The sequence below is a fragment of the Tachysurus vachellii genome, chromosome 5 (genome assembly GCF_030014155.1).
Source record: "Tachysurus vachellii isolate PV-2020 chromosome 5, HZAU_Pvac_v1, whole genome shotgun sequence".
NCBI classification, from domain to species: domain Eukaryota; kingdom Metazoa; phylum Chordata; class Actinopteri; order Siluriformes; family Bagridae; genus Tachysurus; species Tachysurus vachellii.
The window spans coordinates 2,130,001-2,153,878 of record NC_083464.1 but is presented as its reverse complement, the minus strand read 5'-3'; the positions used below and the strand labels follow the sequence as shown (position 1 = coordinate 2,153,878).

Here is a 23,878-nt window from a genome sequence, read left to right as displayed (position 1 = left end):
TTCTTCTGATTGGACCTTCTGACCAATCAGAACCCAGAATTCAGCATGTTGTGATGTACAGAGCATTAATGTCACTCTCCTCTCTTCTCCATAATTCCCTTCTCTTTTATTCTCTTTTCTTTTCTTTTCTCTTCTCTTCTTTTCTTTTCTCCTCTTTTCTTTTCTTTTCTTTTCTCTTCTCTTCTCTTCTCATGCTGCAGGTTTTTCTATCACTGAGGTGCAGAAGAAACAGGCCATGCTCAACGCCTGTAAAAGCCATCCAGCTGGCAAGCCCAAAGGTTAGAGTCTGTTATTATCTCATTATTCCACAGCTCTCTATGTCACTAGATTATGTTTGTTACCTATTTTATGTATTATATAGTTGTTAGGGATCTTGTATGATGCTTCATTTAATGTTGGAATATTTTTGATAATTGAGTAAAGGTGTGTCGGAAACTGCACACTTGCCCTAAACAGTGTAGTATAAACAGTGTGAGTAGTGTCTTCACATTAAAAACTCTGACTAGAAGATGAAGTGATGCACTTATTATTAACCACAAACACAAAATTCAAATAATGGACACTCCCTGCACTCAACACTCGCAGCTTTGTTTACTTTACTTAGCAAAGGGAACGCAGAGCTACCGGGTGCTGACGGTTGGTACAGTAAGAAAATTTGGATGGACGAGATGCCCTTTGTTTAAATGAGCCCACGCACATTGTGTGATTTCTTTTTCTAAGTCAGCATATTTGCATGCTAAAACTACTGTAGCAGAGTCATGTGACAGAACCTGATGTCATTTAACATCGACTGGAAAACAGCTTCAATTTCCACGTTTTGAGACAAAACTCTTTTAACATTCATACACTAGACTCTAGAGTACATAGTGTGTAGTGTAAGTGTGTAGTGCGACATTTGGGTTTCTAGGTCACTTGGTGTATTTTATGGGTTTTTTGTGTGTGTGTGTTAAGATTTTCAGCTATACCCTACAGCAGGAAATAAAGATTAATCCCTAGTCTAGATTCCTGAATCGTGAGCTCATGTGTTTCTCTTCTCTCAGCAGTGACCAGGCCCTACTACGACTTCCTGCTGCGGCAGAAACACCCCACGCTCCCCACCAGCCTCCCGCAGCAGCAGGTCTTCATGCTGGCCGAGCCTAAACGCAAGAGCTCCAACTTCTGGCACAACATCGGCCGACTGACACCTTTTAAAAAGTGAATGAGTTCAAGAGAAAGAGAGAGAGAGAAAGAAAAGAGAGAGAGAGGAGCTCTCAGCTTGTGCCTGAACTTTACCCTTCAATCCTCATTTTATTATTATTATTATTATTATTATTCTTTTTGTATTCCATCTCCATGGTTGTACTTACTGATGCTCCACAGATTAGTTGTAATTGTGTTTGATTTTTGGAGAAAGCACTTTATTAAGGTGGTTACAGTCAGACTCGGTGACTGGCTCCCCGGGACTGCATCAATATGTGTTTATTTCTTTGGGAGTCTGTCATTTCCTGGAGCTCTCATTAGCCCCATACACACTAATATCACTAACTTGTGGTGTTTTTTTTTTTTCCTTTTCCTTAAATCTTTTCATGCCAATTGTATACAGTGCCAGATGTGTTTGCTTTCATATTTAAGTTTGTTCTTCGTCACCTGAAACATGAAATAAGAGTTATTACAGTTACGTCCTAACATGTTTATGTATCGGCTCTTCTTTCGTTTTGGTGGTATACTTATACATGTTTATCTGAATGTCACACCAATGACACTCTGGGTTATGTCACCTTTTTATTAATCAACTTCTCATCAAAAGAATTTCTCAATGGAATAACGAACAGCAACGAGCGAGAAACAAGCAGCGGAATCACTTGATATTAAAATCTAGAAATGTTTAAGGTCAGAGGTTTGTGAGTATAAACAAGTGTCTTAATTTTCTTGTTGTTTTGCTAGTTTAGCTCATATATTTTAGCTCATATAGTTTGTATTTATCCCCAATGAGCAAGTCTGAGGTGACTCAGGTGACTGTGGGGAGGAAAAACTCCCTTAGATGGTAAAGGAAGGAACCTTGAGAGGAACCAGACACAAATGGGAACCTCATCCGCATATGGGTGACACTGGGGGTGTGATTATAAATATACAGTCTGATAAATGTTGTATTGATGTAAAAGACCACATGGAGTTCACATCTCTATAGTATCGCAGAGTCCAACTGGAGCTGGTAGATCTCTAGATGCCTCAAGATCCTCATCTCAGTGGAGGTCCAAAATCTTCATCACACAGAAGACAATCAGAGCTGGTACAATTTCTGGATGCCTCGGGATGGTAGAAAGAGAGAAGCAGTGAAGAAGAATTAACGTAGCTGCTGTTCATAATATTAGCAAGCACTGGATGATAATGTGCATTTGGTCTGATGTAATAGTGCACAATATTATGGGATGTATTATGTGTACGCCTGACTAAAGAGATGAGTTTTTAATCTGCATTTAAACTGGGAAAGTGTGTCTGAGCCCCGAACACTATCAGGAAGACTATTCCAGAGTTTGGGAGCTAAATAAGAAAACGCTCTACCACCTTTAGTAGACTTAGATATTCTGGGAACTACCAGAAGTCCTGAGTTTTGTGATCTCAGAGAGCATGAAGGATTGTAATGTGTTAGAAGACTAGTTAGATACATGGGAGCTAAACCATTAAGAGCCTTGTACGTAAGTAGCAGCAGTTTGTAATCAATTCTAAACTTAACAGGTAGCCAGTGTAGAGATGATAAAATTGGGGTTATATGGTCATACTTTCTTGTCCTAGTGAGAACTCTGGCAGCTGCATTTTGGACTAACTGTAGCCTATTTATTAAAGATGCAGGACAACCACCTAGTAATGCATTACAATAGTCCAGTCTAGAGGTCATGAAAGCATGAACTAGCTTCTCAGCATCAGATACAGACAGGATGTTTCTCAGCTTGGTAATATTTCTAAGGTGAAAGAAGTCTGGGTTTGTAATACGGTGATATGATTTTAAAGACAAGTTACTGTCTAATAGAACAGAGGCCCCCTACCCCCGGGCTGCAAACCGGTAACGGTCCGTGGATTAAATAGTACCGGGCCACCCAAGGAACAGGAAATTATTTTCATTTTATTTACTGTGGTGTATTTCTCTCAGGTTTGTGTGACTTTCCATGGATGAGAGGTTAACCGGGAGCTGAGAGACGTCATCTAAAGCCGCACCACGCACAAAAGAGTGCTCAGTGTATGTGTATATTGTGTTTGCTCAAATTTAACCCACAAATTAGCAAAAATGAGTACGAAACAGACGTCCCCGCTCTGCATAGTTTGCGGCGACCAGCTGTCTAATGAGGCAATGAAACGCCAAGCACCCTGGATTAAAAGACAAGTCCCTGGAGTATTTTGAAAGAGAAAAAAAAAAAAAAAAAAAAAAAAAAAAAAAAACGGGAACACGAAGGACAGAAAAAATTTATGAGGGCCAAAAACATCAACAAAGGAGAATGCACTGAGAGCATCATATTTGGTGGCTAACCGTATTGCTAAGGCTAAAAAGCCATTCACTATTGGTGAATTGATCTTGCGCTCCGCTAAAGACATTTGCCGTGAACTTTTAGGAGAGGCTGCTGTGGAAAAGATAGCACATGTGCCTTTGTCGGCTAGCACTGTGACTAGGCATGTGTGCTATCTTTTCCACAGCAGCCTCTCCTAAAAGTGTGTGACATGGAAACCTTCAGAAACGCCTGTCGTATTTATACAAAAGACACACATTCACAATATATGGATACACAAGTCTGTTTTATTTTAAAGTGTTTCAAACTTTACAGCGTTTGCAGACCCAGTGTCCATCATCCCTGCATTTGGCACAGGTGTATTTCTTACATTTTGCACAGGTAAACCTGCTGCGATTCCTGTTGCAGCTCTCTTGCACCTGGCACTGCGTTGTGTGTACAGTCCCTGGCACAGCAGCTGCAGCAGCTTCAGCAGCCCGCCTCTGTGCCAATATTTCCTTGTGCTGCATGAATCGGCGACGAAGCTCCTTAGCTAGAAGACTCAGAAACAATCTTCTTTTGCCTGTCCACCCTGTACATGCTTTGTACAAAATGTAGGCGTTCACCGCCGCCAGGTCCAGCATATTGTAAAAAACCGCTATTGGCCACCTGCGTGTTGCTGCTCTTACTGAATACATCCGCGCCATTTGGTCCAACACGTCTACACCACACTGTAAAAGGAGAGAGAGAGAGAGAGAGAGAGAGAGAGAGAGAGAGAGAGAGAGAGAGAGAGAGAGAGAGAGAGAGAGAGAGAGAGAGAGAGAGAGAATGTGCTTTTTTTCTATAGGCCTGTATAGTACACATCAGAAAACATTGTAGCACTGGTGTAAAATTATACACACATTCACATACCTTTGTGTGGTTATAGTCTGTTATCGTGTTGGGTTTCCTCTTTCTGCCGTCACCGATCGTCACGTCTCGGTGCAGGGAACTTAGAACACACACAGTCTTGTTTTTTTTAGGTGAATAAACTGTCAAGGAGACACTGCCACTTCTAAGCACTGAAGTGGAGAATACCTCTCGCTCTGCAGTGTCTTTTGCAAGTTGAGGAATTTCACGCCGCATTTTATTCACCGTGCCCAGTAGCGTTGTATTGCGCTGCAGCAGTCTGTCCGCCAGTAACCGTGAAGTAAAGAAATTGTCCGTCGTGACGTTTCTCCCAGCATCCAAAAATGGCTCCATCAGATTCATGACCACACTCTCTGCCAGCCTCTCTCCCTTCTGACGATTGGGGTCCTTTCCCAAGTAAGGAAATACATTGCAGACATATTTGGTCTCCAAATCCGTGGCCAACCAGAACTTGATCCCAAATTTGTCTGGCTTGCTTGCGATATATTGCGTGAATGGACAACGAACCTTGGTAGGGAACAGCTGTTCATCTATGGTCATGTGTTCTCCTGGAGTGAAACTCTCAACACAGTTCTTGTTGAAGCGTCTCCAGATGTCGGAGATCGCAGCAAATTTGTCTATTTTCACCCGCTCTGCATGTGTGTCCTTGTTATCAAATCGAAGGTGTTGCATAATTGAAATGAATCTATCTCTGGACATTGTCTCTTTGATTACTGGCACCAGAAAGCTTTCTGACCAGCAATCCACAAGGGCACCAACGGGACACATGATTGCTCTTACAAACAGAATTGAAATAAATGCCATCAGTTCATGAACTGCCAAATTCCAGTCCGGCTCTGTTCTGCGGGCTTGACGGACCGTGCAGTCCCTGATGGCCTGCAGCATTCCTACGTCTAACAGGCAAAGGAAGCTTTGGAGCACGCTTGTAATTTTACGCTGTCGGAAGATAAACAAAGAGAGAATGGTAAATTTACATGAACCTCACTCTAAATGGGTTTATATAAACCTCATATGTTCTATGGCAATGACAAACCTTAACAGACTCTGTGGGTCCAGCTTGCGCAGTGAAGCACGAGCGATTTACTTCTTCTGCACTGGGCATTCCAATGTCCTCCTCTACCCACACAGTGCCGTCTTTTGCCGTCTGGCTCAGACAGGGCTTCTCAGTACCACGGTGTATCTTTTGTGGAGGCGTGTTGGGTTCTTGTTCCGTCTCCGTTTCGGATTCTTCTTCTTCTTCTTCTGAGGAGGAGGTATCAGTGACCTGCTGGAGAAATGAAATCTCTTCTCCATCACAGTCTGCGTCATCCATTTCCTGAAGCCAGGCCAAATCCGGTTGTGCGAAGAGCTGCTTCTTGTATGGCAGTGATACGGAGGCCATCCTGATGTGCGTTCTCAAAAACGCGAAGAAGAAACGATTCTCCCGCCTGGGTCGGTCTGCTTTTATGCACAGCACTGTGCTGTAGTCATGCAATGCCACTCCATGACATACACAGTCACAATGGACAGAATCACACCTTGCAAAGCTGGAGAGATCACACAAAAACAAAATTCACTTTGTGTTATAATTCATTCAGTGATGGCCAATGAAAATGAAATGACATTATTTTACATTTACATTTCTGTATGTGTACGAACATGTACGAACAAAAACCATGGACCATAACTTCACTCAGCTTATAACATTTGTGTACAAACATACATTGGAGACTGAAGTGTTACATTTTGGGCATTTAGCAGACACTCTTATCCAGAGTGACTTACAACTGAGGGTTAAGGGCCTTGCTCAGGGGCCCAGCAGTGGCAGCTTGGTGGACCTGGGGTTCGAGCCCATGACCTTCCGATCAGTAGCCGAACACCTTAACCACTGAGCTACCACATCCCAAGTTAGTGTTAGCAAGTTTTCATTTTATTTATGTCATTGTATTAGCAACTTTTCATTGTTTTCACACAATATTTTATAAATAAAACAGACTATTTTGTATAGACACAGCAGGCATTTCTGAAGGTTTCCATGTCACACACAGAGGTTTGTCCTGCCTCGGATCTGAGCTACTCTGAGTGAACAAATGCAAATGTTCCAGGCCTCAGAGGTGATGGAGGTGTTTGCACAACAAAAGAAGGAGGAGACTCGAGCTGAAGAACTGTGGAAATCTCAACAGGGGGAATTAAGCGGCCTTAATGCGCCTTAATGGAGAAGATTTTCGGGTTATTTTCGGGTGTCACGATCATCTAATCTACACGATCATATTGCACATCCCGTGCGACTGTCACTAGGGGGCGAAATCAGACAGTCGTGTCCGTTTGTCGTGCAGTGTGAAGGTCGCTCAACACCTCGGGACACCACCAGAAAATAAACAAGTCAGTAATTCTAATCGAGTTTCGTCAAAGCTGAAAATATATTTTTGCTACGTTTCATTTAATCTAATCTCCTCCTGCATGCTTATAATAATTTACTGCTCAGTTTTGCAAATGAATGGAAACAAAACCAAGTCTCATGAACATGAAAATAACCTCCAGACACTCACCGAGATCGTGTGGCAGTAAATCTGGAGGCAATGTCTTGGCAGTAGTTGATGATATATCCCAAATTAAACTAACAAAGAACTGAGACGCAGGATTAAGTGCTTCTCTCAGTGCAGCAGCTGCTCTTCTGCAAACACTGATGTCCTGAGCGAGAACAAAGCTATTTATATAGCTCCGCCTCACCGAAGAGTTCCACGCCCCTAGAGACAGCTCAGCCAATCAGCTTTTAGCGCACGTTCAGCGTATTTCACTTTGCCCAGTAACACCAAGCGCCAAGTGGTATTTTTTTTCACCTAGAACAAGTTGGGACGCAACCGGCAGTGTTGCCAGATTGGGAGGGTTCCCGCGCAATTGGGCTCCTTTTTCCTTAGTCTTTAGAATTTGGGCTGTTTTTTGATGCAACATGCGTGTTTTTATTTTTTTACTATAAACAGTATTCTTTATTATTTTTTAATGAAAACTAACTATAAAATAAAATACATAATGTAGGATGACGTTTAAATTAGGTATGGTTCAGGTTAGCCAATAAGGTTCAGGGGAATCCTGTCCAATCAGACTTCAAGCTTGATTGGCGGGTTGTTGTAGGCTAATTCGTTATATCGTCAAAACTGCACTATCATCATCAGTGATCATCATTCATCATCATCATCATCATCATCATCATCATGCCAAAGTGGGGTAAATATAAAAAGTCCTACAGAAAGGAATGGGAGAGCGACCCGTCTTTAAAAACATGGATTACACCTGTGGTAGGCGATGATACAAAGGCATTTTGTAAATACTGTCGATCAGAAATCAGAGCACAGTTAAATGATTTGAAAGAGCATGCTAATACAAAAAAACACAAATCGCGCTGTGCACCAAGTATAAAAACTTTTACTGTGTCAGCGGGAGCAGCAGGGAAGTGTCCGATCAAAGATGACCAAAAGCGCCGTGAAATAATAGCTGATATAGTGTCTAGTGACGATTCAGTGTATCATTCAGTCATTATTTTATTTAAAATTAAAAGAAGGAAAAAACAAGAATTCATGTTGATTCGCCCAGTGGTCTATGAGTTAAATAATAATAATAATTTTAATAATAATAATATAAAAAAATTAATTAGTTGGTAATTAAGCACAAATTTGTAAGTAGCCTACTAATACAAAAAGAAAAGTATAATGAAATGATTTGAGAATTGGCTTATTAGAAAAGAACTGTAGTTCTGACAATAGTAGCACAAGAACAATAAAAAATGTCCTCTTCTGAGGTTTCCGATGTAGACCTTGTGTTTTATTAAAATTATCATTTATATTTCAAAAAAAAAAAAAGATGCACTGGATATACTTGGGGCGAGCCTGGTGCTCTCCAATGTGCGATTTGTTAGTCTGGTTGTTTAATAAGAAAAAAAAATTGTGTGTTTTATTCTATAACAGTTTTAATAACAGTATGTGTTTTGGGCTGGTATTTTTTGAAATGGGCGGGTTTTAAGCTGTAGTTGGGCTGGAAATCTTTAGTCCAATCTGGCAACACTGACAACCGGTGCGTTTGTCTGAGCTATATGGACATTTGGGACAAAGTTAGTTTGGAAGACTGTTTTATATCATATCATGTTTGTGTGTATTTGTGCCTACATGTAAACACCAATCACATATCATTGCATACATTTTGGTCATAAAATGATATAAAAAAAATACTAAATCTAATACAATAAAAAACATGCATGCATGCATTAAAACAGCAATAAGTCTAATAGTTGTATGGGCTGCACTATGACGTCACTGTCACAATGCATTGTTTGTACACTCATGCATCAGGCTGGATATCTGTGAGAAAGAGGTGAGTACACAACAAAAAAAAGGTGCAGGTTCTACAGGAGATTGCAGTCTGTGATGCAACATTACATCCCTCCATATAAATCAGTCCTGCGGTGGTTTATGTCTCAATACACTATTATTTGTTACCACTCACAGATGCACACAAAACCACACAAGGTTAATAAATGTGCATTGATTTGGTTGAGAAATCTACAGCACCTCTTGTGGAGACAGAAATCAGTATGATGTAACTTTGCACAGGGGGGCACGGTGGCTTAGTGGTTAGCACGTTCGCCTCACACCTCCAGGTTTGGGGTTTGATTCCCGCCTCCGCCTTGTGTGTGTGGAGTTTGCATGTTCTCCCCGTGCCTATATAATGTATATACAATACAATATACACATCTACGTAAAATATATATATGGATCAAATAAAGAAATAGCTAATATTCCTTTACATTTGCTGGTTCCTATTATTTATTCATTCATTCAATCATCTTCTACCGCTTATCCGAACTACCTCGGGTCACGGGGAGCCTGTGCCTATCTCAGGCGTCATCGGGCATCAAGGCAGGATACACCCTGGACGGAGTGCCAACCCATCGCAGGGCACACGCACACTCTCATTCACTCACGCCATCACACACTACGGACAATTTTCCACAGATGCCAGTCAACCTACCATGCATGTCTTTGGACCGGAGGAGGAAACCGGAGTACCCGGAGGAAACCCCCGAGGCACAGGGAGAACATGCAAACTCCACACACACAAGGTGGAGGCGGGAATCGAACCCCGACCCTGGAGGTGTGAGGCAAACGTGCTAACCACTAAGCCACCGTGCCCCCCTCCTATTATTTAGATATTCATTTAAACATTCTGCTTTAGAATTGTAGTAATTTCTGCTTTCTGAAATTAGTACATTAACAACTTATGGAAGAGAAGTAGAAAATTATTGTTCTGTATATTAATAACGAATGATTTTTAATGAATTATCTATGATGTGAACAAATTATGTTAATGCTATAGATATCTTTTTAATCCCGAGTATGTTTTACATTTTGATTTTGATTAAGATAACCATGTTGGAGGCAAAAACAATCCCATGACACACAAACACCTATACAATTACATCAGTTAATAATGAACCCAGTGGAAATGTATTCATTAACAGATAACACACAAAAAGCAGGACGTGACATTTAGCCTAGGATATCCATTCAGCATGTCTTTAAATCCAACCCATGCCTGCAATCTGTCTCTGTCACTGGTGTGAGCAGAAATAGGTTTCTTTGTCATCACAAATAGTGTTTGTCTAGGACATGGGTGACCATGGTGTTATGTGTAGAAAATGCTTCTCCCTCTCAGCTTAATCCTTTTGGTGGTTATGTTTTGGCAGGACAGCAGATCAGAAATACAGTACTCACTGACTTATTTATTAGGAACAGCTGCACCCATGTGCATTTATTGAATTATCTAATCAGCCAGTCATATGGTCGCAAAAAAATGCTTAAAATCATACAGCAACAGGGAAAAAGCTTCAGTGGATATTAACGTCAAATATCAGAATGGGGGAAAAATGTGATCCCAGTGATTGTGACCATGGCTCATTTAAGTATTTCAAATACTGCGGATCTCCTGGGATTTTCACATAGTCTCAAACAGTCTCTAGACTCCAGAATGGTGCAAAAAATAGATGGCAGTTGTGCAGATGGAAATGTCTTGTTGATGAGCAAGATCAGATGAGAATCAACAGACTGGTTTCAGCTGACAGAGAAATCTACAGTAAGTAATTTAACCACTCTTTATACACAGGGTGAGCAGAAAAGCATCTCACACAGCTCAACAAATTGAACCTCGATGAAGATGTGCTACACAAAAGGCAATTGGATTGGGTTACACTTCTGTGGCACAGAAATATGGCAGATAAAGATGTTTTCCCAATCTTTAACAGTCCAGTTTTGTATCAGGGTCTGTATCAATGTTTTGTGTGCTTAAGAAGATGTGAAGTGAAATAATAAGTAAACAAAAACAAAATGTGATGAAGGGTGTAAGGAATTCCCATCTTCCGTCTGGAGACAGGATAACCATTCTTTCATCTGCTCTTAGTGCAGGATAACCTTAAATTCAGCCTCTCGGACCTCTGCTCGGTTTCTGGTTCCAGGCGAGTACTTGGGGAAGTCTCAATGAAACACACTAGTCAAAGTCTTTTCAGAGAGAAGTTCCGAAGTTTATTAAGTAAAACAGGAATATATAGTCGTACAAGAAGAAGGATGGCATAATGTGTGTGTGCAGAGCTTAATGCTAGTGTCCACAAAAGCAGCCTTGGCCGTTATCTCAATGTAGGAACCTCCCAGCCAAAGTATCATGTTTCTTACAACTGCTTTCGGTGTTGCAAAGCAGGGGGTCCAACTATGGTGGGGAGGGGGTTAAACTAAGGTCAAGGCATCTGTGTGTACTGTATGTGTAAGATAGAGAAGGAATGTTTATGTGTGGGTGTGGGGGAGAGTGTGTGTGAGAGAGAAAGAACAATGTGTTCCATCCAAAAAGTCTGCAACATTATCAGAAAAGATTGTATTATACAATTATTCTCACAAAGGGTAATAAATCAGGTGATGATTTGCATTTTCTTTTTATATATATATATCTCTTATAATATATAATAATATCTCTTGATTTTACAAGCTATAGTATCATACCATTTATGTGCATCTCTTTCTTTCTTTCGCGCTCTCTCTCTCTTTCTGTTTCCTCCTCGCAGTGCATCATTGGCAATGATTTATAGCCCCGGTGGAATGGGCCTGGCGTGTTGATGAGGCAGGCTCTGTGGTACGCACTCCAGGTTGACGAATCTACAGATATCGACAACAAGGCAATACTACTTGTTTATGTGCGATATCTATATCAGGAGGATGTGCATGAGGATTTGTTATGTGCACTATCTTTGCCAACCAACACCACAGGAGCAGAACTGTTCAAGTCACTGGATGGTTATATATCAGGTCATATATCAACTAAATTGGTCCTTTTGTGTCAGCATATGCACAGACGGAGCTGCTGCCATGACCGGACCACTGTCTGGTTTAACTGCTCGGATTAAGGAGGTTGCAGCTGAGAGTGAATCTACGCATTGTATCATTCACAGGGAAATGCTGGCAAGCTGAAAAATGTCACCGGAATTTAACAGCGCATTGAGTGATGTCGTTAAAGTTATTAACCACATCAAAGCACACGCTCTTAACTCACGCCTGTTTGAGCAGTTTTGTGAGGAGATGGACGCAGAGCAGTTTTGTGAGGAGATGAACGTAGATGGTTATCCAGAGGAAAATCGCTAACCAGAGTATTTGAATTACGAGAGCCATTGCAAAGATTTCTCTCAGAAAAGAAGTCACCGCTGGCAGCACATTTCAGTGACAAAGTATGGGGGTCGCAAAACTAGCTTACCTGTGTGACATATTCAGCCTGCTCAATGAACTCAATCTGTCCAGGGGAAAATGACAACTGTTTTCAAGACCAAGTAGCTGAATTTAAAGCCAAACTGGAGTGGCGCGTTAACAGAGGCATTTTGGACATGTTTCAGACATTAGCGGGGATTTTAGGCGAGACTGGGCCTGAGCATTCATTTTCCCAGTTGGTGCACGATCACCTGTCTTTGCTTTTAGAAGAGTTTGAGCGCTACTTCCCAACCACAAAAGACCCACGAACTGGTATGGAATGGATCCGCGACCCATTTGTCAACAAACCAGGCAAATCTAGCATGTCTATGCAAGAAGAAGATCAACTGCTGGAGATTGCAAATGATGGCGGCCTTAAAACTACGTTCGAGACATCAACTCTGCCGGTGTTCTGGATTAAAGTCATGGCGGAATACCCGGAGATTAAATCCTTATTGCCATTTCCGACATCCTATCTGTGTGAAGCGGGGTTTTCTGCAGTGACAGCAACCAAAACAAGACAAACAAGACACTTCGGGTGTCATTGTCTCCTATTACCCCCAGATGGAACCGTCTCGTTGCAAAGAAACAAGCTCAGGGTTCTCACTGATTTCGCGTTCCGCGTAGTAACAGTACATCGCGTTTCGCGTAGTAACAGTACATCCCTCTAAATGGAAGTTAAAGTGTGAGAGTTTCTGTGTACTAGTTTTGGATCGATAAGTAATGTTTCTCTTATCCGAGTTTAATAACAGAAAATTACAGCTCATCTAATCATTTATCTCTTTAACGCACTCAGTTAATTTGGACAATTTAGATATTTCATCTGGTTTTGATGAGATATATAACTGGGTATCATCAGCATAACAGTGGAAAGTAACCCCACGCCTTCTAATGATGTTCCCTAATGGAAGCATGTATATCAAGAAAAGCAGAGGTCCTAGAACTGATCCTTGAGGGACCCCATAATTAACTGGCAATAAACTAGAAAATTCACCATTTAATTCTACAAAATTGTATCGGTCAGACAGGTAGGATCTAAACCAACTTGACCAAGACACCGTGTGACCTTTACAGTTAGGTTACCATGGTTACCAAAATGGTGGAAATACACTATTAGAATAATGAATTTGTACCAACAACTATCTGGTTACTAGTGGAGGGGTGTACATACTGTTGCCCCTGGATGTACGGATGGATGAATGAATGGATGGAGAAGATGATGAAGATGATGATGATGATGGCATCAATTTAAGCTACTTTAATTACATGGTTTTTATATGAACTGAACCCATAAGCTTCATGTTTATCCTCAGATCATCCTTCCAGTACAGAAATGAGAAAGGGGTAAAATCATGTCAAACTCGAATTCAAATCCAAATATTATTTGTCACATTCACAGCCAATATAATATAATCGGCTGTCGAGTAGTGAAGAAGTGATAAAGTCTCTGACCAGTCTTTCAAAGCACTTCATCGCTATGGAGGTCAGGGCTACTGGGCAATAGTCGTTGAGGCAGACAGGCTTGAGTTTCTTCAGGATGGGAACTATGGTGGACCTTTTAAAGCATGTGGAGAATGTAGACTGTTCTAGTGTTCTAGGGAGAGGTTGAATATCTCTGTGAACACTGGTGCTAACTGATCAATGCAGGCTCTCAGGACCCGTCTCAGAGGATGCCCTCTGGTTCTGCTGCCCCTATAGTATTATATAGTATTGCCTTGTCACCATTCTGTGTACACTGTCGGATTCAGCTATGCCACCAAGTGATCCATCCAGCACGCAACCTCAGCCTGTACCCTGACACTGGCTCATTTCCCACACAGCCTTTTCTTTGGGTCACAGCCTTTGTTGCTCCTCAGGATTTCACTCAGCCAGCTGGGGACTGTGGTAAGTAAGCGGATTGTAGACCAATAGAAATAAGAGTACTACTGTCAGATGTGATGATCTCTTCCATGTAAAGAAAACCAGGTTAAAGTGTTTACCAGTGAAAAAATAAACAAAAACTAACAAAATGTGGCCTGAGCTGTCATGGCGGTAGCTGACCTCACCTGCCACCACCTGAGAATTCTTCTTAAGACTCTAGTTAACTTGCAGTTAAAAAACAGAAATCACAAACTAAGAAGCGATGAATGCTTGGTAACCCAAGACTGAGTGAATTGGTGTGGCCATGAATTAGTACCACATTTTAGTAGCTTGAGAGAATGAAATTTAATTTAAGAATGGACATGGCTTTGTAATGTGACAAAATGAGATAATTAGGGAGTGGCCACAACTTGGTAACACAAGATAATATGAGAATTACGTTGTGGCCACAAATTGCTACCACAACTTGGTAACATGGGGGTTTCCCCCGGGTACTCCGGTTTCCTCCCCCGGTCCAAAGACATGCATGGTAGGTTGATTGGCATCTCTGGAAAATTGTCTGTAGTGTGTGAGTGCGTGAGTGAATGAGAGTGTATGTGTGCCCTGCGATGGGTTGGCACTCCGTCCAGGGTGTATCCTGCCTTGATGCCCGATGACGCCTGAGATAGGCACAGGCTCCCCGTGACCCGAGGTAGTTCGGATAAGCGGTAGAAGATGAATGAATGAATGAATGAATGAACTTGGTAACATGAGAGAATGACATAATTATTCAGTGACTGCAACTTGGAATTTGAGAGTGAGATAATTAAGTAAGTGTCAAGAATTTGTAACTAGAGAACTAGAGATTGGTAACTAGAGCGAATGAGATAATTAAGGAACAATATTCATGTGGATACTGGAGAGCATGTGGTAATTAAGGAAGGTCAACAACTTGCCCACAACTGACAATGACTTTCTAAGTACAGAGAATGAGATAATTAATGAGTGCCCACAACGTTTTAATTGAAGATAATGAGATATTTAAGGAGGGCCATGACTTGGTAACACAAGATAATGAGGGAATTAAGTTCCGGCCACAACTTAGTACTACAACTTGGAAATGATAGAGAATGAGATAATTAATGAGTGACCACAATCTGATTATTGGAAATACTGAGATAATTCAGGAGGGGTTGGACTTGGTAATATGAATAAATGAGATAATTATAAAGTTTCCATAACTGGAGATACTGAGATCATTAAAGCATGATCATGAGGTCACATCCTTAACACTCTTTACTCCACTAGGGGTGGAGCAAAAAAAGATGCCTACTTAATTATCTTGTTCTTTTTCAATAATAATCTCCCAGGTTGACTCAAGTGGACTTTAAACTGCGCACAGCGTGTACACCTGTGACACTCCACATTTATACAAGAAACAAAGAAAAACAAAATGCAGTCTCAAAAAACAAAGACAATTTATTTCCAGTGTTTTTAACCTTCTCTTTTTTTCGTTAGCATTTTGGTCATCACACATGCATCAGTTTATAACATGCGCACACACCTCCTTAGTGTGTCCTGGCTCGGAGGCAGATGTTTCCACTTCAATGTATCGACTTCACATGTGCATGTAAAAAAAAAAAAAAACAAAAAAAAAAAACGGACCAGCAACAGACTGAAAGACGAGTTAAGACTGGAAGCACTGGTTTGCTGTCACATTGTTCCATACAAAAACATTGATCACGTTTGGAGACTAGGATAAAAATTTGCAACGTTACACATGAGCAACAACGACAACAACAAAAAAGTTCCTGTTCCAGAGATTAGCTGTCGAGGCACTTCATTACAGACAGATGAGACTGAGCACTTCCTGTAGTACAAGTATAAAGGCTCTGTCTCTTTTATACTTCTATACACACACACATATATATATATATATATATATATATATATATATATATATATATATATATATATAAATATAAATTTACTTCATTCTTGTGTCGTCATTTTGTGACACCTGGCTGCTTCATTGCACTGGAAAAAAAAAATAAAAAATACGTCCCACTACACATTCACCTTCTGAATAATAGACAAAGAAAAAGTCCAGAAAACCGTATATTTTAGGACTTTTTTCACTATAAAAATCTAGCTTGTTCCATCAGCCTACATTCACGCTAGCAAGCGGCAGCGATCGTACGTGAATACACAGAAGTGACCAGTAAAATCATCTATGCAAATTAGAAACGCTCTTCTCAGAGTCCTCGGGTCAATCCTGTGGCACGTGTGGTGTCACGTTTCTTTACGTTTCTTCTGTGGTGTTGTATGACCTCATGGTTAATGTTTACAGAGAAGCTAAAAAGCAAAAATTGACATAGCAGAAGTTGTTGGTGACCTGAATGAGTGCTTGTAGACTTAGCTTGCTGTGCTAATCTAATCTGTTAAGGACATGAGTACAAAGCTAAAGTGATGCTACTAGCTTTCATGCTGATTAGCATGTTATATAACTTGTAATGTGTAGAAGCTAAGAATGTATAGCTAAAAACATTTCTCATCAGAACTGTGGAAAAAAAGAATGCCAGACAAGCCACGCCCACTGGTGACAAGCTAGGAGAGCTGGTAACTTGCTGCTTGCTAGCATGAACGTAGGTTAGTGTTGCCATCATTTAGTGCTGTATTGTTTCCTTGTATAATCCTTTACCCTCATCACAACACAACATTTTGCTTTACTTTCAAACAGAGATCGATGCTAACAACGGTATTGCTGGATTAGCACTTCTACCATAAACACTCTATTAGAACAAGGTTTGCCCAGGCTGGAGGGCTGAAAACATGTCTTCTAATAAGAAATTTGGTATTAAGATAGCATTGAAGAGTGACTTAATGTTACTTCATATTCAGGAGAAAACACCACAAAATCCTTTCAGTCTTCTAACAAAAAAAACAAACAAATGTAAACCATTTCACTTTTACCACAAATGTAGGCCATCCACCAAGATGTGTTTGTGGGATGTTTGTTTCTTTCTGTTTTTCTTGTTGCACTGGAGCATCATGGAAAATGTAGCCAACAAGTCATGGAAGCATGGGCGTCGGAAGAAAATAAAAAGTGGGCATGTCCTGTCCCACCCACATATAATATGCCCATAGATTTCAGGAAGCAGGAGCGTGGTCAATGTTGTAGGTAAAACGCGGAATAGAGTTAAATTTATTAGGGCATTCCTCAAGCAGAATGAATTCGACTGGCGGCGCTCTGAAAAGTAATTAAAAAAAGACATTTGCGCTGAATAGAGACGGTAAAAGTGGGTGGGTCCAATAGTATTGGTCTTAAAAAGTGGGTGGGTCCTGTCTCACCCACATATAATGGTTCTGACACCCATGCATGGAAGTCATCTACAGATGCCCTGATGTGTGATGACACAGTGGGACATGATTTAATCCTCAGAATGGATCTCAACTCTGGAATTTTTCATCGGATCCCATATTGAACAACCAGCGTTTTTCTTAAGTAGCTTTCCCCACCGGTTCAGTCAGTGACACGGGACACGTGGTTTCTCTATACATGCTCATCACACAAAATATTGTGTACTACACACACCTCACTGTCTCTCATTATAAGTGCTTGTTGTTGCAGTCCATCTCTGACAGGTCACATAGCCATAATATGCATAAACCTATGCCTGATGTTCCCGTGCTGGGAACTAATCATTCCAGCAACGTCCCTAAAAAATCCATCATGAAAATCTCTGACACTTTCTTATAAAAGGGGTGTATTTTAAAATCAGATTTATTTTATGTAGGAAAAAACGAGTGAGCTTCCTGGAGTGTCTTTATATTCCTTTCCTACAGGACTGGAGGATTATTTCTATTGCCCATCTACAGAAAATATAATGTCTCTGAAGCCGCTTGCACTCATTGTGTCGATTTCGACTTCACATACTTTGTTAGCTCCATTAGAACTGTTGCAAAACATTGAGAAAAAGCAAACGTCTGACAGCAAACACGTCTTGGTGAACAAAATACAAGAGGGATTTGATCCATAGAATCGAGATTACAATTTAAATCTGATACATTTAATTCCAGTTAGTCCTTTTATGAGCCTATACACATATAGATATATACAATTTAAATTTTATATATATACTTTATATATACTTTGTTAAAAAGAGGAGAAGGGATTAAAAGGATACAAAATATTGTGCAGTACCTCTATGAACATTAATCAATTTGTTTTTTCGTTCATTCACTTTCATTTGTTTTATACACACACAAACACACACACACACACATATGCAGACATGTTTATAAACATTGGTAGAACTGCGAGCGCACAACTTGAGCCCCGGACAGTTTATGCGGGTGAGCGTCAGAGCCCGAGTTCAGGTTGGCTTTGCCTTTGCACTTTGGTTGACCCCCATTCAACTGATCCATATTAGACTGGAAAGTCCGGGAAGAAGCAGGACAACTCGAACCCTCGCCAGTTCCAGTCATGACCTTTGACCCTTGTGAACCATCCCGCAAGGTACTAGAATGCCAGTGGTCGCGGTTAATCCAGTCCCGAATGGAAACCTCTCTAGTGATTTGAAGTTTGAGCTGATCTGTGTCTGAAAGCTCCGCCCCCTTCTCGGCACCACCCTGTTCACGCCAGTCGTTAATTACCGCAAGTTCGCCAAAGTCCCGCTGTCCACCCACAGTGTGTCTCCGACGGACTCTTTTTTCTTTCTTCCTGCTATTTTTGTGCCCTCCAATTCCAAACATATCATCTGCAGACAAGCGGAAGTGGGACTTCAGCCTCTCAGTGATACTGGGGCGCTTTGTTGGTTCTGTCTGGTTGTGCGAGGAGGAAGAGGCAGAGTTGAGGCTTCCCACAGAACGACCTTTTTTCACTGCTTCCAGAACACGAGACAGTCGGCTCGGCTCACTTCGGCTCATCCTCTCTCCATCTCGGCTGGCTCCAGCTTCTAATGATGATTCACTGTCTGTCTTCTGGTGCAAGGACCGCCTCTTGAATGTGGTTAGCCTTTGTGAAGGCAGGATGTAGCGGTGTAAAGACTTTTGAACGGTAGTACATTCTGACCTTCTAGGAATGATCTTAGACAGAGTAACAGGAGTCGTAGCACCTCTGATAAAAACAGGAAACTCTGTCTCGCTGTCCGTCTCCATTTGTCGTCCCTCGCTGATCTGCTCACTGCGCTCGTCATCGGCCTCGTCTCCGCCCCGGCTCTGCAAATCTGCACTGAGCATGCTTGACTCCACCCCAGTCAAAAACGTCAAAGAGGAGGTGGTGGAGTAATCTGAAGTAATAGAGCTCACTTCTGCCGTGGCCGATCCGCCAACAGCACTGGATGGAGTTATATCTGTGGCAAAGGAAGCTGATGTGTCAAAAATTCTCAAGCGATTTCTGGACCCAGATGTTCCTGGGTTCAACGCGCCAAGGTCCTCCACCTGAGAAGGTGATTCAGATATAGAGCTTTTTGAAGGAGCTGGAGTTCGGAGGCGGAGATTGGGCAATGTAGAATATTTTTCAGATTCAGAGAACTTAATGGGATATGGTTTCTTCAAGAAGAATGAGTTCCTATGCTCTTTGTGCCACTTTGGTATTTTCTCAGGTTCTTTCCCATTGACTCCTGTTAAATTGTTCTCTTTTTGTTTATGGTTCTGCAGCTCACTCTCAAAAAAAACAGCATCCAGGTCATCGTCAGAGCTGCTAACATGCAGCTTCTCTTTGGCCTTCTTACGTTTACGGTTAGCTGCAGCAAAGATGGAGGAGACCAGTTCGCGACTGTACTGGTCCTTCCCAGACCCCCACGAACCCTGAGAGAGAAAGAGGGAGAGACAGAGCAAAAAGAACACAGAGATACAAATATATGAGGAACGATCCACCATGGAGGACAGATGAGAAAGCACCGACAGCATTAAGAGCAGCAATAAGAGCAGGAAGTCAAAGATCTAACCGCTGTGGGCATTGCAACACCACTCCACCTGCTCCTCTGAAATCAGCTCAAATAAAAGGAAGAGAGTCAAAAGAGAAAAGAGTCTCAGTAAAAAGTGCCACAGCTCATAAAGCACACCAGCAACACTCGCAGAGACACCATCGATTCACCGGAATCTGTGTTTACATGCAGCGTAATGTAAACTAACGTCCGTTAGAATGATAAACTCTGATTTCAAGTCCAATCCAAATGAAATTCCCCAGTTGTTGAAAACGCATTTGAGCTTTTGTATCATGGTGTGCAATAAAATGGTCCAGGAAGAAACCCCAGATCATGTCAGCAGATTTTAATGCGATTATAATATTATTGATTATAACTGTGAGTTTGGATGGTGGGCAACATGACAGGGGCAACATGGATGAAGAAAATTCAGGGAAAAAAGGTGAAATCTTTGATATAACTTTTGTCTCTTTCATTATTTCTTTGTCTTTGCAGAATGTCGAGCAAATCTCGGGTAATTTCACTGTGCTCGTAATCGTCTGATCAGTCATCATAATCTGTCATTTTGCTAAAATGGAACTGATTTAAAACGATTTCAAAATGATTTATGCTTCAATTAAAAGCTGAAGCTGCAGACTGGACTCATTAACACTAAACCTTGCTCAGCACAATGAACCTAGTTTTGGACCGACGTAAGTATAATGTGAATATAAACACAAGTCAGTTTGTTAGAAATCTCTGCATGTAAACACAGCCGTCAAAAGCCGGACGCAGACAGACATGGTACAGTATGTTATGGATGCAATGCTGAAGCTCCATCAGTCTAGCAAACAGTGGTGACGTTTAGCAAGCGTGATATATGCAGCAAGCACGTCTCGATGCATTCTGATCCGTCTGTCAGAGCTGCTCACGTTTAACTCGACAGGGAATTTGGATGTTTTAGTGAACTGTGTTCGGGGGAGAGTTCAAAAGCGGATTCGCACTCACCTTTGATTTGGCAGAATCACTAGTGGGTGAATCTGTGAAGGAAGAAATAAATAGAAAAAGTGTAAGGATAAATGAGGTCAAGGAGTTCACTCAGTCAAACCACAAAGACTATAACATAAAGAAGGACAGGGAGCAGTGTGTCAAACGACTCAACGGGTAAAAGATAGAAACAAAATAGAGCCAGTGCATGCAGACGAATGGAGAAAGTCCTTACTGCAAAACCAATAGTCTGGGGTGTGGAGCTGGGCCTGATCAAACCCCTCCTAACCCCTAACACATGACATGCTTAAATCCAATGAGCATTTAACTACTATGCTTTAGGTAGGAGGAGCTGGCTCAAGCATGACAAGAGACCTTGGAATTGTTGGCTTGGCCGGCTCCTACCCATGGACTTTTCGTTTGGCTCTGCCCTAAGTGGGAGGGGTTGACATGGTCCAATTCCAACCCCGTTGGCTATTAATTTGGCTTTACACCAGGTATTAGGAGCTAGATTAGGTCCTACTCCTGAACGTTTCATTTGGCTCTGTCTAGGTAGTAGGAGATCCAATTTCAACCCCTGAACTTTTACTTTGGCTCCTCCCCATTTAGGAGGAGGTAGATTCGGTCTGAGACAAACCCCTGGACTTTTGGTTCTCCAGTGAAAGGTTCCTGAATGTGTGAGATGCACAATTATGTTATGCTCAGATCCATGTCCACCAGCAGGGGGTGAACTTTCCCCACTGTCACAACTGATAGATAGATAGATAGATAGATAGATAGATAGATAGATAGATAGATAGATAGATAGATAGATAGTTAGGTTGGTAGGTAGGTAGGTAGATAGATAGATAGATAGATAGATAGATAGATAGATAGATAGATAGATAGATACTTTATTGATCCTGGAGAAAATTCAAGTGAACACACAAGCATGTAAATCTAAAAAAAGCTGTGTTCTGATAAGTGACCAGGGTCCTGAGTGTTGCTGTAGGGACGACCGGAGACACAACGAGGAGAGCCATGCGGTTGGGATGTGGCGGTTTTGGTGTGATTCAGTGTGCACATCAACATCATTATTAGAAAATTACCCAAATGACTAAGTAGAAAAAGAAAACGAATAAAGTAAATAAAAGTAAATAAATAAAACATAAGAGGAAAATAACAGACCCAGTTATAAGGTTAAAAATAATATCCATCATCTACTGTGCTTCTGCCAGAGCTGCGGTTACAGTAAATAAATCACCAGCTTCTAGCCAATCAGAATCCAGGATTCAACATAATTCAGAGTGATTTCCACCGAAAGTACAGACATAATAACCGAAAGCAAAACTACTGAGAAGGAAAAAACATAAAATATGAGGAAAAGAGAAAAAGAAGAGACTTTTTCATATTTTGATGAAGTGCTGCAGGTGGTGTCATGACAACAGTAGCATTGCAACAGGGATAACTATGGAACCAACCAAGAGGAGACATGACGGGGGAGTCAGAGAGGGGCTAGCTACAGAGAAAAGACAACACTAGCAAGTGAGCAAGGAAAAGAAATAAAAAAAAAAAAAAAAAAAGAAAATTAAAAAATTTAATTTTTTCTTAAACTCGAATTTCAAGTGGAGTTTTATCAGAAGCCAAGCCCCTCTACACCCCCCCTTTTGTGTGTGTTGATAAATGGTATGAGCAAGCGAGGTTCAGGAGCAGAGGAGCATTACCGTGCCGTCACTCCGTAGGGTCAGCATTCAGAAAAAGAGAGAGAGAGAGAGAGAGAGAGAGAGAGAGAGAAGGGGACAAGAGAAAGGCATTCCCTTTGCTCTCGTTTTTTCCTGCCCCTGTTTCATTCATCTCTTTTTCCCCTTTCACAGGAAGCGAGGGTTCCTGCAGATTAGGCAGCTACAGTGCGGGCAACAGTCCTCTTTCTTCCTACAGCTCCATCTGTCCATCACGGACATTAACGAGTCCATCAGTGACATCACGGCTTGATAGACTCCTCCCACCTGGCCTGTGTCAAGATCAGGATTGTGTGAAATGCTGCTAATGGCCTTAGGAGACGCGACACGCCCGGGCTACGGACAGAGGGATCAGACATTTGGCAAGCTTGCTCTTGGAGGATTCTGCCGTTTCTTAGTTTTGCTTTTGTTTGTTTGTTTGTTTTGTAAATAAATATCATGCCATGTTAGCGTGAGAAAGCTTAGTGGAGAGAACAATTGTGGAAAAAAGCGAGGATTAATCAGACTAATGGTCACAGAGGATCTAAAGAAGGTGTTACACACATTTAAAGCTGCAGTATGGATCTTTTTATAAGAAACAGCATTGCTGTCTTACTCTGCTGGTTTAGTCTGAGCTAAGTGCTCAGATCTGACATGAGCCTGACATTATAGTGGCTTTATTAGTGACTACTGTCACGTGATTGCATCTACCACAAACCCGAGGCTGCATTTATATTGCTAAAATCATTAAGCCACACAGGATGCGGTTGCCTAAGTGGCGGATCAGACAGCTCAGATCAGATTTTTCATATCCAACATGGGCCAGATTTTAATAACACTCCAAATCAATTAATGCTTCTGTTAACATCCGGATAATTCATAGAGCAAGGTCTGTGAATCCAGATGAAAAACATCTGATCACGTGCAGAAATATAACCATCAAAGTAAAAACAAATCACTAAAGAGAACCAGAACCCGGGACGTTTATAAGGACATTACTAGCTGCTTCTGACACTGTAAATAAAAAGTACATTTAAAGACAAAATACACAGAGGCTACAGAACACCATAGTTCCATACTGCTGCTTTGGGTGAACTGTAGGAGAGCCAGAGTATTTTTTACACACAGCGTATGTTAGATTTAGAGCTTCAACACCTGCAAAAACAGGGTTTAAAACGGAGACTCCGCCTCCTACAGGCTGTGGACCAATGGGACAGGTTACCTGAAACTTCTCCAGGAGAGACGCCGGTGCGGCCGATGTTGGTGAGCAAGTGGTCAATGTTGGGAACGGGCTGCGTCTCTACGGCGCTCTCTGTCTGCACCATCGT

General features: G+C 41.5%; 3 protein-coding genes across 9 annotated transcripts in view; 1 reads left to right on the top strand and 2 right to left on the bottom strand.

The window, feature by feature from the left end:
* Window positions 1-1,673, top strand: part of LOC132845493 (rho guanine nucleotide exchange factor 4-like) — a 124,661-nt gene extending 122,988 nt beyond the window's left edge. For 3 of the 4 annotated variants that reach the window (XM_060869491.1, XM_060869489.1, XM_060869492.1), the window contains 2 exons: window positions 201-278; window positions 1,041-1,673. In XM_060869491.1, the coding sequence (XP_060725474.1) occupies window positions 201-278; window positions 1,041-1,198 (236 nt within the window). In that variant the 3' untranslated portion in view covers window positions 1,199-1,673. The remainder of the gene's footprint in view (window positions 1-200; window positions 279-1,040) is intronic. The other variant, XM_060869490.1, reaches the window with a different exon arrangement.
* Window positions 1,674-3,746: 2,073 nt separating this feature from the next.
* On the bottom strand, window positions 3,747-7,022 carry LOC132845500 (piggyBac transposable element-derived protein 3-like). Its single transcript, XM_060869507.1, has 4 exons — window positions 6,896-7,022; window positions 5,401-5,893; window positions 4,371-5,303; window positions 3,747-4,189 (listed from the first exon to the last, which is right to left on the bottom strand). Exons 2-4 carry the CDS (start codon window positions 5,746-5,748, stop codon window positions 3,782-3,784), a joined length of 1,689 nt encoding a protein of 562 aa, XP_060725490.1. The 5' UTR covers window positions 5,749-5,893; window positions 6,896-7,022; the 3' UTR covers window positions 3,747-3,781.
* Window positions 7,023-15,416: 8,394 nt separating this feature from the next.
* The window catches only part of LOC132845494 (rho GTPase-activating protein 21-like), a 76,522-nt gene continuing 68,060 nt past the window's right edge, over window positions 15,417-23,878 (bottom strand). For all 4 annotated transcript variants that reach the window (XM_060869494.1, XM_060869495.1, XM_060869493.1 and 1 more), the window contains 3 exons: window positions 23,773-23,878; window positions 20,875-20,906; window positions 15,417-19,768 (listed from right to left, as the gene is read on the bottom strand). In XM_060869494.1, coding sequence (XP_060725477.1) covers window positions 18,257-19,768; window positions 20,875-20,906; window positions 23,773-23,878 — 1,650 coding nt within the window. In that variant the 3' untranslated portion in view covers window positions 15,417-18,256. The remainder of the gene's footprint in view (window positions 19,769-20,874; window positions 20,907-23,772) is intronic.

Coding starts and splice junctions, on each gene's coding strand:
- LOC132845500 (XM_060869507.1), bottom strand. CDS start 5,748: ATGGCCTCCGTATCACTGCCATACAAGAAGCAGCTCTTCGCACAACCG. Junction 5,304..5,400: donor GACCCACAGAGTCTGTTAAG/GTTTGTCATTGC, acceptor ATCTTCCGACAG/CGTAAAATTACAAGCGTGCT. Junction 4,190..4,370: donor CAGACTATAACCACACAAAG/GTATGTGAATGT, acceptor CTCCTTTTACAG/TGTGGTGTAGACGTGTTGGA.